The 12,219-nt window shown below is 35.0% G+C and overlaps 1 protein-coding gene across 3 annotated transcripts in view; it reads left to right on the top strand.

The window, feature by feature from the left end:
• LOC133425050 (sodium-driven chloride bicarbonate exchanger-like) overlaps window positions 1–12,219 on the top strand; it is a 52,391-nt gene that overhangs the window by 32,983 nt on the left and 7,189 nt on the right. For all 3 annotated transcript variants that reach the window (XM_061715704.1, XM_061715703.1, XM_061715702.1), the window contains exons 15-20: window positions 2,405–2,518; window positions 5,102–5,263; window positions 6,955–7,206; window positions 9,442–9,510; window positions 11,237–11,410; window positions 11,487–11,609. In XM_061715704.1, the coding sequence (XP_061571688.1) occupies window positions 2,405–2,518; window positions 5,102–5,263; window positions 6,955–7,206; window positions 9,442–9,510; window positions 11,237–11,410; window positions 11,487–11,609 (894 nt within the window). The remainder of the gene's footprint in view (window positions 1–2,404; window positions 2,519–5,101; window positions 5,264–6,954; window positions 7,207–9,441; window positions 9,511–11,236; window positions 11,411–11,486; window positions 11,610–12,219) is intronic.

Raw genomic sequence — 12,219 nt, 5'->3', positions numbered from 1 at the left:
CATTAAATTTAGATTATTTCACTGAGTTGTGACTTAATGAGACTTAATAGACTTAATAATGACTCTGGCTGCTGACTGACCCTTAGACAGTTGGGTTCTGCTGCCATCTAGCGGTTGTTCTGGGGAACAACAGGAATCATGCAGTCTTTGTGGCCGGTCTATACACACCATTTCTATGTTCTATCATTGCAAAGACACAGGGGTGTAATGAGTGGCGTGATGTTGGAATACTAGACTATTATGTCATGGCTTTGGTTATGGATGTTAGACTGTAGTCTGACCGCTTCAGAATCAATCAACTTGAAGTTAACAGAGCGAACATGATCGATAAGCATTAGAAAGGAGAACGGGGATCATATAGATTGGACTTCATTTATGACGTCATTCTGAAAGAACTTAATTAAGAATCTCTGCAATTCTAAACTGAAGTTTTAATTGAAGCCTTTTCCAGCCTGGAGGGACCAATACTAGGCCGCTGACACCATGCTATCTGCTGAAATAAAACCGCTTGGCTTCATATCTGTTGTGCGCCATCAGGTTTACAGCTGCACGTGTCTTAAACGTGCAGCACCGATTGGCGGCTGCAAGGCTGTTATTTTCAGAGTAATTCACTTTTCCTTTATATCAAGTCTAAGCCTGTCTTGAAAAAATTGATTTTGCGATTCTAAATCGATTCTCATGTTAATTCCTAAAAATCGATTTGTATGTCTAAAGATCGATTTTTTTTCATCATTACAACTTTTGGTATTTTTTTGTTTATGTCCAAAAAAGGAATGTTTTGTTGGACACAAGAATAACTGGTGCCATGTTTTTGCCTTTAAATATGTTTAAATCTATGAAAACATTAAAGTTATAATTGCATAAATTTGCTATATTTCATTACTGTATATACTGTCTTGGGGTTACATCTGCATAAAATGCTAAAAACAAAATTCTCAAGAATTAAAAACCGAAATAGACCAAAAATGGAAAAAATTAAAACGGAATGTGGGAAAAAATAAAACTGATTTCATCCGTCTCTGTTTGCTGCCCTGGATCTGTTTGGTAATTCTAACCCACATGATGTTTCTGAAAGCAGTTCTATCAGCATTCTGGGAGCTGATTGGTCCTTACAGCATCATTAGCTGCCAATACTTGCTGTTGAATCTCAATATAATACTAGTATTAATATGTTGCATAACTACAGTCATACAATTCAGGCAACAACTCAAAAAACAGTTTTAATAACACTAACCCAAATCAATATCGGAATCGAATCGGATCAAATCTTGATAATCGATTCTGAATCTTAAGAATCGGAATCAAATCGATTCTTGACATTTGAATCGATCCCCAGCCCTAATCAAGTCAGTAAAGTAAGTAAAGCCTTTCCTGTCATGTACATCCAGTGTACAGCGAGAGTCGGGAGCACTTGCCATTTGGTGCGTTGGCATAAGATAAAAACATTTAATGGCAGGATAAGCAAGAGAAAACAATCTAAATAAAGCAAAAGGAGAATGTGTGTGGAGAATATTCATGTGCTTTGGCAGGAACATACAAGTATTAAAGGGACTTGTGATAAAGTGACACATTTTACAGCGATGCAAAGGTAACAATGGTACATTTGTATTTGAAAAGTCCTGCAACATTAGAACGTAATGTTTTTATCTTGTCTCCATGGGTGTTTTTTAATTTAAAACTACTTTGGTGGTTGTGGTATTCAAGCCAATGGCATTGAAGTGTTTAAAGAACAACAGACTCAAACCAATCACAGAGAGATCCAACAAATCCATTATTCCTTCAGTTTAAATTGTGGAAATTTCATGAATTAGTAGACTATAGTATTCTGCAAATTATGTTTAAAGCTCATAAAAAAACTTTACCAATCAACATTCAGAAAAGATTTGAAAAAAGAGAAAGCAAGTATAACTTAAAAGGAACAGAGATTTTTAAAAAACCAAGATTCAGGACTAAATTGATGGAACGTTGTGTTTCTGTGAAAGGAATCAATTTATGGAACAATCTGAATAAAGAAAACAAAGAATACAAATCAAATATTACTTTCAAAAGAACAATTAAAGCCTGTATGTTAAGTAAATATAATGAAATATGTTAGTTAAGTTTGATTGACATACCCATAGACGGCGGTTATTTTATTTTAGTTTTTTATTCACTTAGTTGTTGTTTTTTTTAATTTTTAATTTATGTTATTTCTTGGAAAACGGGGCAGATCAGATAAGATTCTTCTTCCTTCTGCTCCCTTTTCATTCACAATTTAAGAACATTTGTATTTGTATTGAATTGTTTTATTTTTTGAATGAAATAAAGAATAAATGAAATTAAATGACTTATTGGAACAATAACAGATGGCTCCGTGTTTGGACGGTTTAACGGGATTCTGATGAATGTAACTTGGTTTCTGCAGGTGAGAGCCATCATCAGCGACTTCGCCGTGTTCATCACCATCCTGACCATGGTGCTGGTCGACTACGCCCTGGGAATCCCGTCCCCCAAGCTGCAGGTCCCAAACAAGTTCAAAGTAGGTCCATGTATCTGCAAGAAGCTGCCTTAGTTTGTTCTGCATCACATCCATCACTGGCCACGGTTACATGATGTTTTTTAATTCGGAATTAATTATTCCAAATTAAATCATTCAGAATTAAACTATTTTCCTTCGAGTTTACATGGAAATAGTAATTCCGAATTGAGGTTTACATGGAAAACACGTTTGATCAGCTTTATCCAATTCCTCTTAAGGTCTGGGGGTTGGGAAGGTTCTGATTGGATAGGGGGGGACCGGAAGTTAAACTACCGGAAGAAAAACAAACTTAGCCGCTACAACTTTGAAAAGCTCACAATTTTTATGTTTCCTGCCATCTGTTCTTTTTTTGTATAGATGTCTTTATTGAGGGCATTAAAAAAAAAAAAAAATAAGATTTACAATAACAATATAATTATCAATATTTTCCCCCCTTTTTTTACTTTTCATAACATTAATTAAACCAAAATAAATAAATAAATAATAATAATAATAATAATAATAATAATAATAATAATAATAATAATAATACTAAAAAAAAAGTAAATAAAAATTAAAAAAAAAAGAACAGCACACCCTCTCCCCTTCCCTCCCTCATATGGTCAATAGATTACATCATTCAAAATCATTTAACATGTAACATTTAACATATGTCATATCAATACTAGAACAAAAATGAATACATTAAATAATCAAGTCCTGTGTAAACACATTCATTAATATAGTAGATGATTCAGATCATTAGTCCATTAAAAGCAAAAAATCCAAAAAAGTTCCCCAAATAAGGTCAAAGTCTCTAGTTTTTTTTCTAACGGAATACAATATTTTTTCTGGAGTACTATATGATCCAAGTTCATTGATCCACTGTTTGGGTGCTGGGGGGGTTTTCTGATTTCCAGTTTTTTAAAATACAATTTTTTGCTGCGGTGCCTGCAAGCAGAATGAAATACTTTTTATGATAAGTCACATTTAATGAACTAATATCTCCCAGTATCCAGACTTTAGGATCAAGAATATAGGATTTTAAAATGTCAGAAATTGTTTTGATCACGTATTTCCAGAAAGCATCTATAATAGGACAGTTCCAGAGCATATGGAGTAGATTTCCAGTATTTATTTTGCATCTTTTCTCTTCATCTGTTCTTTTAATTATTTCCAGGTCCTCCAAGATATTTATTAAATAAATCTTCTCTGCTCTTGACCACCGTTTACTGCGTGCTGCCATCTTGAAACTTTGTTTGGAAAACAAGCCCAGCATGGAATATAAGCGTCATGGAGACAGACGGGCGAAGGAACGAGCAGAAAGAAAGACCGGAATTAATTTAAAGTGGAATGAGTGTATACATGATCACAGAATTATTCTATTCGGATTTAAAATCAGAATAAACCAGCCACTTACTTCAGAATTAAGTTTAATTTGGAATGGCCATTTTCATTCGGAATTAGGTGTTTACATGGATATTTTTACTCATTTTAAATCGGATTTAATTTTAATTCTGAATTAAAGAGGAATTAAACTTCCCATGTAAACACACTCAGTGATTAGAATTGTACTGAATGCAAGTGTTAAGGAACATGTGAGAGAGTGATTCTTCACGCTGATGGTCCTGGTTTCCATAGCAACTGGAGGACAGATCAGTGCAGATGTTAGGAGGCCACAGGCTTCAAATGAGGCTATGTTTCTTCTAATGTTTGACCTGGTTGTGGAGTCTGGTCTCGTAGCCGGCACCTGGGAGCTCAATGATGTCACTTATTTTCAGGTTGAAACGGTTGATCAAAATGTCATTTTAGAACTACTTTTACAGTTAGTTTCTTCTGATCAGATTTGTCTCATCAGAAACACCACACGATCTCTTTCCAACGTATTGGAATGAGATGAAAAGTACAGAACAGATGCAGATGCTTCAATTTGCACATTCATCCCCAAAATGTAAAAGTGCATTGTTCAGAAAACTACTCCAAAATCAGTTCTTTATTTCCTGTAATGCAATTAAAAAAACAAAAATGTCATACATTCTGGATTCATTACAAATCAACTGAAATATTGCAAGCCTTTTATTATTTTAATATTTACTTACAGTTTAAGATTAAGATTCCCAGAATATTCTAATTATTTGAGATAGGATATTTGAGTTTTCTTAAACTGTAAGCCATGATCAGCAATATTAAAATAATAAAAGGCTTGCAATATTTCAGTTGATTTGTAAAGAATCCAGAATGTATGACATTTTTGCATTACAGAAAATAAAGGACTTTATCACAATATTCTAATTTTCTGAGACAGTCCTGTATATTCCATATGTGATTCCAACGTATTCTGACATTTTATTTATTTTTTTTATTTAACCTTTATTTCACCAGGAAACAAAAACTCGTTGAGATTAAAAATCTCTTTTACAAGAGGGTCCTGGCCAAGACAGGCAGCAACACAGTAACATGACATATGACACGACACATAACAAAACACAAAACACTGTTGACATTACTCATAGCATTTGCAGGCAGAATTGGACATTTCAAGATCTGTCAGGAGCGATTTAAAAGCACTAAGTGAGACATTAAAAAGACTTTTTCTCCCTCCAGCCCACGCGGGATGATCGGGGCTGGATGATAAACCCTGTGGGACCAAACCCCTGGTGGACGACCATCATCACCTTCATCCCCGCTCTGCTCTGCACCATCCTCATCTTCATGGACCAGCAGATCACCGCTGTTATTATTAACAGGAAGGAGCACAAGCTAAAGGTATCTCACCGGTGAAGACGTTTGGTTAGCTAGTTAGCTAGTTAGTTAGTTAGTTAGTTAGTTAGTTAGTTAGTTAGTTAGTTAGTTAGTTAGTTAGTTAGTTAGTTAGTTAGCTAGTTAGCTAGTTAGCTAGTTAGTTAGTTTCAATTTATTGTCCTTTCGGAAATTCTTTTTGCATCTGTGAATACATGGTCAAAAACAAAAAAACAGAACAATGTACAAGACAATTCGACATAGAACGATTAAGTGCAGTATAGTACAACACTATACAATAACATAACTTAACACAATTATCCTAAAGAGCTTCACAGCAAACCTAGTGGATTATGAAATGAATACACTGAAAAAAATAATTTCTAGTTAAAATGTCTCATTTTTAGTCAAAAAATCTCATTTCACTTAAAACATTACCAGAAAAATAACTTATTTGAGAATTTTCACCTGTTTCAAGTACATTTTCACTTGAAATAAGTAGAAAAATCTGCTAATCTCTGACAAGATTTATCTTCTCATTACAAGCAAAAAAATCTTGTTCCACTGGCAGATTTTTCTACTTATTTTAAGTGAAAATCTACTTGAAACAGACTGATTTATTGCTTGTGTAGTTGAAAAATACATGAGAACAGGACCTTGAAAAAAATAATCACATATTAAATCGCAATCGTAATATTGAGGGAAAAAATCGCAATTAGATTATTTTCAAAAATCGTTCGGCAGATTTTTCTAGTTATTTTAAGTGAAAATCTACTTGAAACAGGTGAAAATTGTTGTTTTTTCCAGTGATGAGTCTTGTTTTTAAATGTAATGAGATTTCTTTTACTAAAAATGAGACATTTTAACTAGAAATGAGACAAATATTCTTGAATATTTGTCTAACTTACATCTAACAAGATTTTTTTTACTTGTAATGAGAGATTTTTCTACTTATTTCAAGTGAAAATTTAATTGAAACAGGTGAAAAAAAGAAAAGTTATTTATCTGCGCTTTTCCACTAGTACACTGCAAAAACTCAAAATCTTACCAGGAATATTTGTCTTATTTCGAGTTAAAATGTCTCATTTTTAGTCAAAAAAATCTCATTACACTTAAAACAAGAGTCATTACCAGAAAAACAATTTATTTGACAATTTTCACCTGTTTCAAGTAAATTTTCACTTGAAATAAGTAGAAAAATCTGCCAGTGGGACAAGATTTATCTTCTTATTACAAGCATTTTGACTAAAAATGAGACATTTTAACTAGAAATAAGACAAATATTCTTGAATATTTGTCTTACTTACATCTAACAAGATTTTTTTTACTTGTAATGAGAAGATAAATCTTGTCCCACTGGCAGATTTTTGTACTTATTTCAAGTGAAAATGTAATTGAAACATGTGAAAATTGTCAAATAACAAGTTATTTATCTGGTAATGACTCTTGTTTTAAGTGTAATGAGATTTTTTGACTAAAAATGAGACATTTTAACTAGAATTAAGACGAATATTCTTGTTAAGATTTTGAGTTTTTGCAGAGCAATGTAATGCATCTATAATGTATTTATCAGAGCTATACTAGAGGGTATAAAGATCTTTGTGCCCAGGAGGTCAGCAGAGTAACAGCATATATTCTGCATTGAGGTTGATTTGGTTGTGAACAGACCCCCCCCGTCTTTTCCACCCTAACGTGTTTCCCCGGCTGCCCCCCTGCAGAAAGGCGCTGGCTACCACCTGGACCTGTTCGTGGTGGGGGTGATGCTGGGCGTGTGCTCCGTCATGGGCCTGCCCTGGTTCGTGGCCGCCACCGTCCTCTCCATCTCCCACGTCAACAGCCTGAAGCTGGAGTCGGAGTGCTCGGCTCCGGGGGAGCAGCCCAAGTTCCTGGGCATCCGGGAGCAGCGCTTCACCGGCCTCATGATCTTCACCCTGATGGGCTGCTCCGTCTTCATGACCTCCATGCTGAAGGTCAGGAGCTCAGCATCCACCCCAACACACGCACGCTTCGTCTTTGAGAGGTTCAGCTGATCTGCAGGATACGGAAGAGTATTAAGCCTGATTTAAGAGAAAAAAGCCGAAATGTCGAGATTAATGTTGAAGTACAATTTCGAAATTTCGCCTTTTTTCTCAACATTTCAACTATATTCTCGACATTTCGACTTTTTTCTCGACATTTCGACTTTTTTCTCGACATTTCAACTTTTTTCTCGACATTTCAACTTTTTTCTCGACATTTTGACTTTTTACTCGACATTTCGACTTTTTTCTCGACATTTCAACTTTTTTCTCGACATTTCAACTTTTTACTCGACATTTCGACTTTTTACTCGACATTTCGAGTTTTTACTCGACATTTCGACTTTTTTCTTGACATTTCGACTTTTTTCTCGACATTTCGACTTTTTTCTCGACATTTCGACTTTTTTCTCGACATTTCGACTTTTTTCTCGACATTTCGACTTTTTTCTCAACATTTCAACTTTTTTCTCGACATTTCGACTTTTTTCTCGACATTTCGACTTTTTTCTCAACATTTCAACTTTTTACTCGACATTTCGACTTTTTTCTCAACATTTAAACTTTTTACTCGACATTTCGACTTTTTTCTCGACATTTCGACTTTTTTCTCGACATTTCGACTTTTTTCTCAACATTTCAACTTTTTACTCGACATTTCGACTTTTTTCTCAACATTTCGACTTTTTTCTCGACATTTCGACTTTTTTCTCAACATTTCAACTTTATTCTCGACATCGTACTTCAACATTATTCTCGACATTTCGACTTTTTTCTCGACATTTCGACTTTTTTCTCAACATTTCAACTTTTTTCTCGACATTTCGACTTTTTTCTCAACATTTCAACTTTTTTCTCGACATTTCAACATTTCGACTTTTTTCTCAACATTTAAACTTTTTTCTCGACATTTCGACTTTTTACTCGACATTTCGACTTTTTTCTTGACATTTCGACTTTTTTCTTGACATTTCGACTTTTTTCTCGACATTTCGACTTTTTTCTCAACATTTCAACTTTTTTCTCGACATTTCGACTTTTTTCTCGACATTTCGACTTTTTTCTCAACATTTCAACTTTATTCTCGACATCGTACTTCAACATTATTCTCGACATTTCGACTTTTTTCTCGACATTTCGACTTTTTTCTCGACATTTCGACTTTTTTCTCGACATTTCAACTTTTTTCTCGACATTTCGACTTTTTACTCGACATTTCGACTTTTTTCTTGACATTTCGACTTTTTTCTTGACATTTCGACTTTTTTCTCAACATTTCAACTTTTTTCTCAACATTTCGACTTTTTTCTCAACATTTCAACTTTTTTCTCGACATTTCGACTTTTTTCTCGACATTTCGACTTTTTTCTCAACATTTCAACTTTTTTCTCGACATTTCGACTTTTTACTCGACATTTCGACTTTTTTCTTGACATTTCGACTTTTTTCTTGACATTTCGACTTTTTTCTCAACATTTCAACTTTTTTCTCGACATTTCGACTTTTTTCTCAACATTTCAACTTTTTTCTCGACATTTCGACTTTTTTCTCGACATTTCGACTTTTTTCTCGACATTTCGACTTTTTTCTCAACATTTCAACTTTTTTCTCGACATTTCGACTTTTTTCTCAACATTTCAACTTTTTTCTCGACATTTCGACTTTTTTCTCGACATTTCGACTTTTTTCTCAACATTTCAACTTTATTCTCGACATCGTACTTCAACATTATTCTCGACATTTCGACTTTTTTCTCGACATTTCGACTTTTTTCTCAACATTTCAACTTTTTTCTCGACATTTCGACTTTTTTCTCAACATTTCAACTTTTTTCTCGACATTTCGACTTTTTTCTCAACATTTCAACTTTATTCTCGACATCGTACTTCAACATTATTCTCGACATTTCAACTTTTTTCTCGACATTTCGACTTTTTTCTCGACATTTCGACTTTTTTCTCAACATTTCAACTTTTTTCTCAACATTTCGACTTTTCTTCTCAAAGTGCATAATAAAAAAATCTTCCTCCTCTAAAATATTAATGTATTTTTCTCCTGCCTGGCCCTAATCCTCTTCCGTAGCAGTAACCCCGCTGCGTTCTGATAGTGGTGTTTCTGTAGTGGTGTTTAGTGTAGCAGCAGCTGGTTTTACTAATGTCTAGCGTTTGTTTCTGCTCCGGTCCTCAGTTCATCCCCATGCCGGTGCTGTACGGGGTCTTCCTGTACATGGGGGCGTCGTCACTCAGAGGCATTCAGGTGAGCAGGAACAGCCGCTTTACTCCTCAAACCGCTAATCCAGGACGGATTGGTTATTGTTTATAGGATGGATCCCCATTAGCTGCCGCCTTGGCGACCACTTATCTTCCTGGGGTCCATAAAGTACATAAAATATTACATAAATGATAACATTTAAGACATAAATACACACAATCATACATTCCTAGCATAACTACTAGGGATGGGCGGTATGGACTAAAACATTTATCACGATCATTTCTGGCATTTATCCCGTTAACGATAAAAATGACGAAAATGACTCAAGCTCCTCACTCTGAGATCTGCCATGTTTGTTACACCAAAACGTCATCAATGGGAATTTATCCTTTCTTTCTTTCTTTCTTTCTTTCTTTCTTTCTTTCTTTCTTTCTTTCTTTCTTTCTTTCTTTCTTGCTTTCTTTCTTTCTTTCTTTCTGGCTCATCTTTTTCTTTTTTTTCCTTCTTTCTTTCTGGCTCATTTCTTTCTTTGTTTTTACCTTTTTTTCTTCTTTCTTTCTTTCTTTCTTTCTTTCTTTCTTTCTTTCTTTCTTTCTTTCTTTCTTTCTTTCTTTCTTTCTTTCTTTCTTTCTTTCTTTCTTTCTTTCTTTCCTTCTTTCTTTCTTTCAGGCTCATATCTATCTTTCTTTCTTTCTTTCTGGCTCATTTCTTCCTTTCTTTCTTTCTTTCTGGCTAATTTTTTTCTTTTTTTTTCCTTTCTTTCTGGCTCATATTTTTCTTTTTTTCCTTCTTTCTTTCGGGCTCATTTCTTTCTTTGTTTTTACCTTTTTTTCTTCTTTCTTTCTTTCTTTCTTTCTGGCTAATTTTTTTCTTTTTTTTCCTTCTTTCTTTCTGGCTCATTTCTTTCTTTCTTTTTACCTTTTTTCTTCTTTCTTTCTTTCTTTCTTTCTTTATTTCTTTCTTTCTGGCTCATTTTTTTCTTTTTTTCCTTCTTTCTTTCTGGCTCATTTCTTTCTTTCTTTTTTCCTTTTTTTCTTCTTTCTTTCTTTCTTTCTGGCTCATATCTATCTTTCTTTCTGGCTCATTTCTTCCTTTCTTTCTTTCTTTCTGGCTCATTTTTTTCTTTTTTTTCCTTCTTTCTTTCTGGCTAATTTCTTTCTTTCTTTTTTCCTTTTTTTCTTCTTTCTATCTTTCTGGCTAATTTCTTTCTTTCTTTTTTCCTTTTTTTCTTCTTTCTATCTTTCTGGCTCATTTCTTTCTTTCTTTCTTTCTTTCTTTCTTTCTTTCTTTCTTTCTTTCTTTTCTTCTTTCTTTCTTTCTTTCTTTCTTTCTTTCTTTCTTTCTTTCTTTCTTTCTTTCTTTCTTTCTTTCTTTCTTTCTTTCTTTCTTTCTTTCTTTCTTTCTTTCTTTCATTCTTTTTTCTGGCTCATATCTTCCTTCCTTCACGTACGCTGTGCGTCGATTTAACACAGAACCAACTAACAAATTCTTATATATCGCCCATTCCTAATAACTACACTTATAATGAAAACAACAATAACATACATACATGTATACATGTACACACACGCGCACACGCGCAATTAAATATATCAGTTATAAATTCCCAGTCACATGTCTGCAGCATTAGGTGAGCCTTAAGTCGTTTTTTAAAAGTGAATTTATTTTGTGAGCGAGATATGTGAGGAGGTAAAGAGTTCCAGGACATTATTGAACCATAGATAACTGAGTGTTTGAGTAGACTAAAGCTGATGTCGTACCTGTGCAGTTCTTCGACAGGCTGCGGTTGTTCGCCATGCCGGCCAAACACCAGCCAGACTTCATCTACCTCCGCCATGTTCCCCTGAGGAAGGTGCACCTGTTCACCATCGTGCAGCTCACCTGCCTGGTCCTGCTCTGGGTCATCAAGACCTCCAAGGCCGCCATCGTCTTCCCCATGATGGTAGTGGACTCGGGACTCGTGTGTGTGTGTTGATGGATCTGACTCCTCAACATGACTCTCTTCCTTCCTTTTGCAGGTCTTGGCCCTGGTGTTCATCCGTAAGTTGCTGGATTTCATGTTCACCAAGAGAGAACTGAGCTGGCTGGACGACCTCATGCCGGAGTGGAAGAAGAAGAAGCTGGAGGATGCTGCAGAAGAGGTGCCGTAGAAACCACAACCCTGGACCTGAGCTGTCTGTACGGAAGAGTATCAGGGCCAGGCAGGAGAAACAATATTTGAGAGGGGAAGATTCTTTTTTTATTGTGAACTTCGAGAAAAAAGTCGAGATTTTGAGGAAAAAAAGTCAAAATGTCGAGATTAATGTTGAAATACAATTTCGAGAATTAAAGCTGCAAGCAGCGATAAACGGGCCCTCGCGCGTGCAATTTGCACCAATTAAGGTGAAGGAGTCAAAACCGAGTCCGATGAAACTACCCACAACTCTCTATGTCAAACAATTCAAAAGTTATGGCAGAAAATAGGATCTATCAAATATCGACCAATCAGCTACTAGTATCACTTCCTGTTTAACGTTGAAGTTTGACACCCTTTCACGAAAACTCACGATTTTGATAACTTTTCATCGTTAAAGTCTTTTATCTCTGCTGAGCGAGTTTTATGTCGAACGGACGATCCTGCTAGGAGGAGTTTGTTAAAGTACGACACGTGAAAATGGCATAAATTGCACCAAAATTACACGATTAATTAAAAATGGCCGACTTCCTGTTCGGTTTCGGCCATGGCGCCAGAGACTTTTCTTTAAGTTGCGA

The sequence above is a fragment of the Cololabis saira genome, chromosome 24, assembly GCF_033807715.1.
Source record: "Cololabis saira isolate AMF1-May2022 chromosome 24, fColSai1.1, whole genome shotgun sequence".
In the NCBI taxonomy this organism is placed as follows: domain Eukaryota; kingdom Metazoa; phylum Chordata; class Actinopteri; order Beloniformes; family Belonidae; genus Cololabis; species Cololabis saira.
Note: the sequence above shows the minus strand (reverse complement) of the source record. Positions and strands in the feature narration are given on the sequence as shown.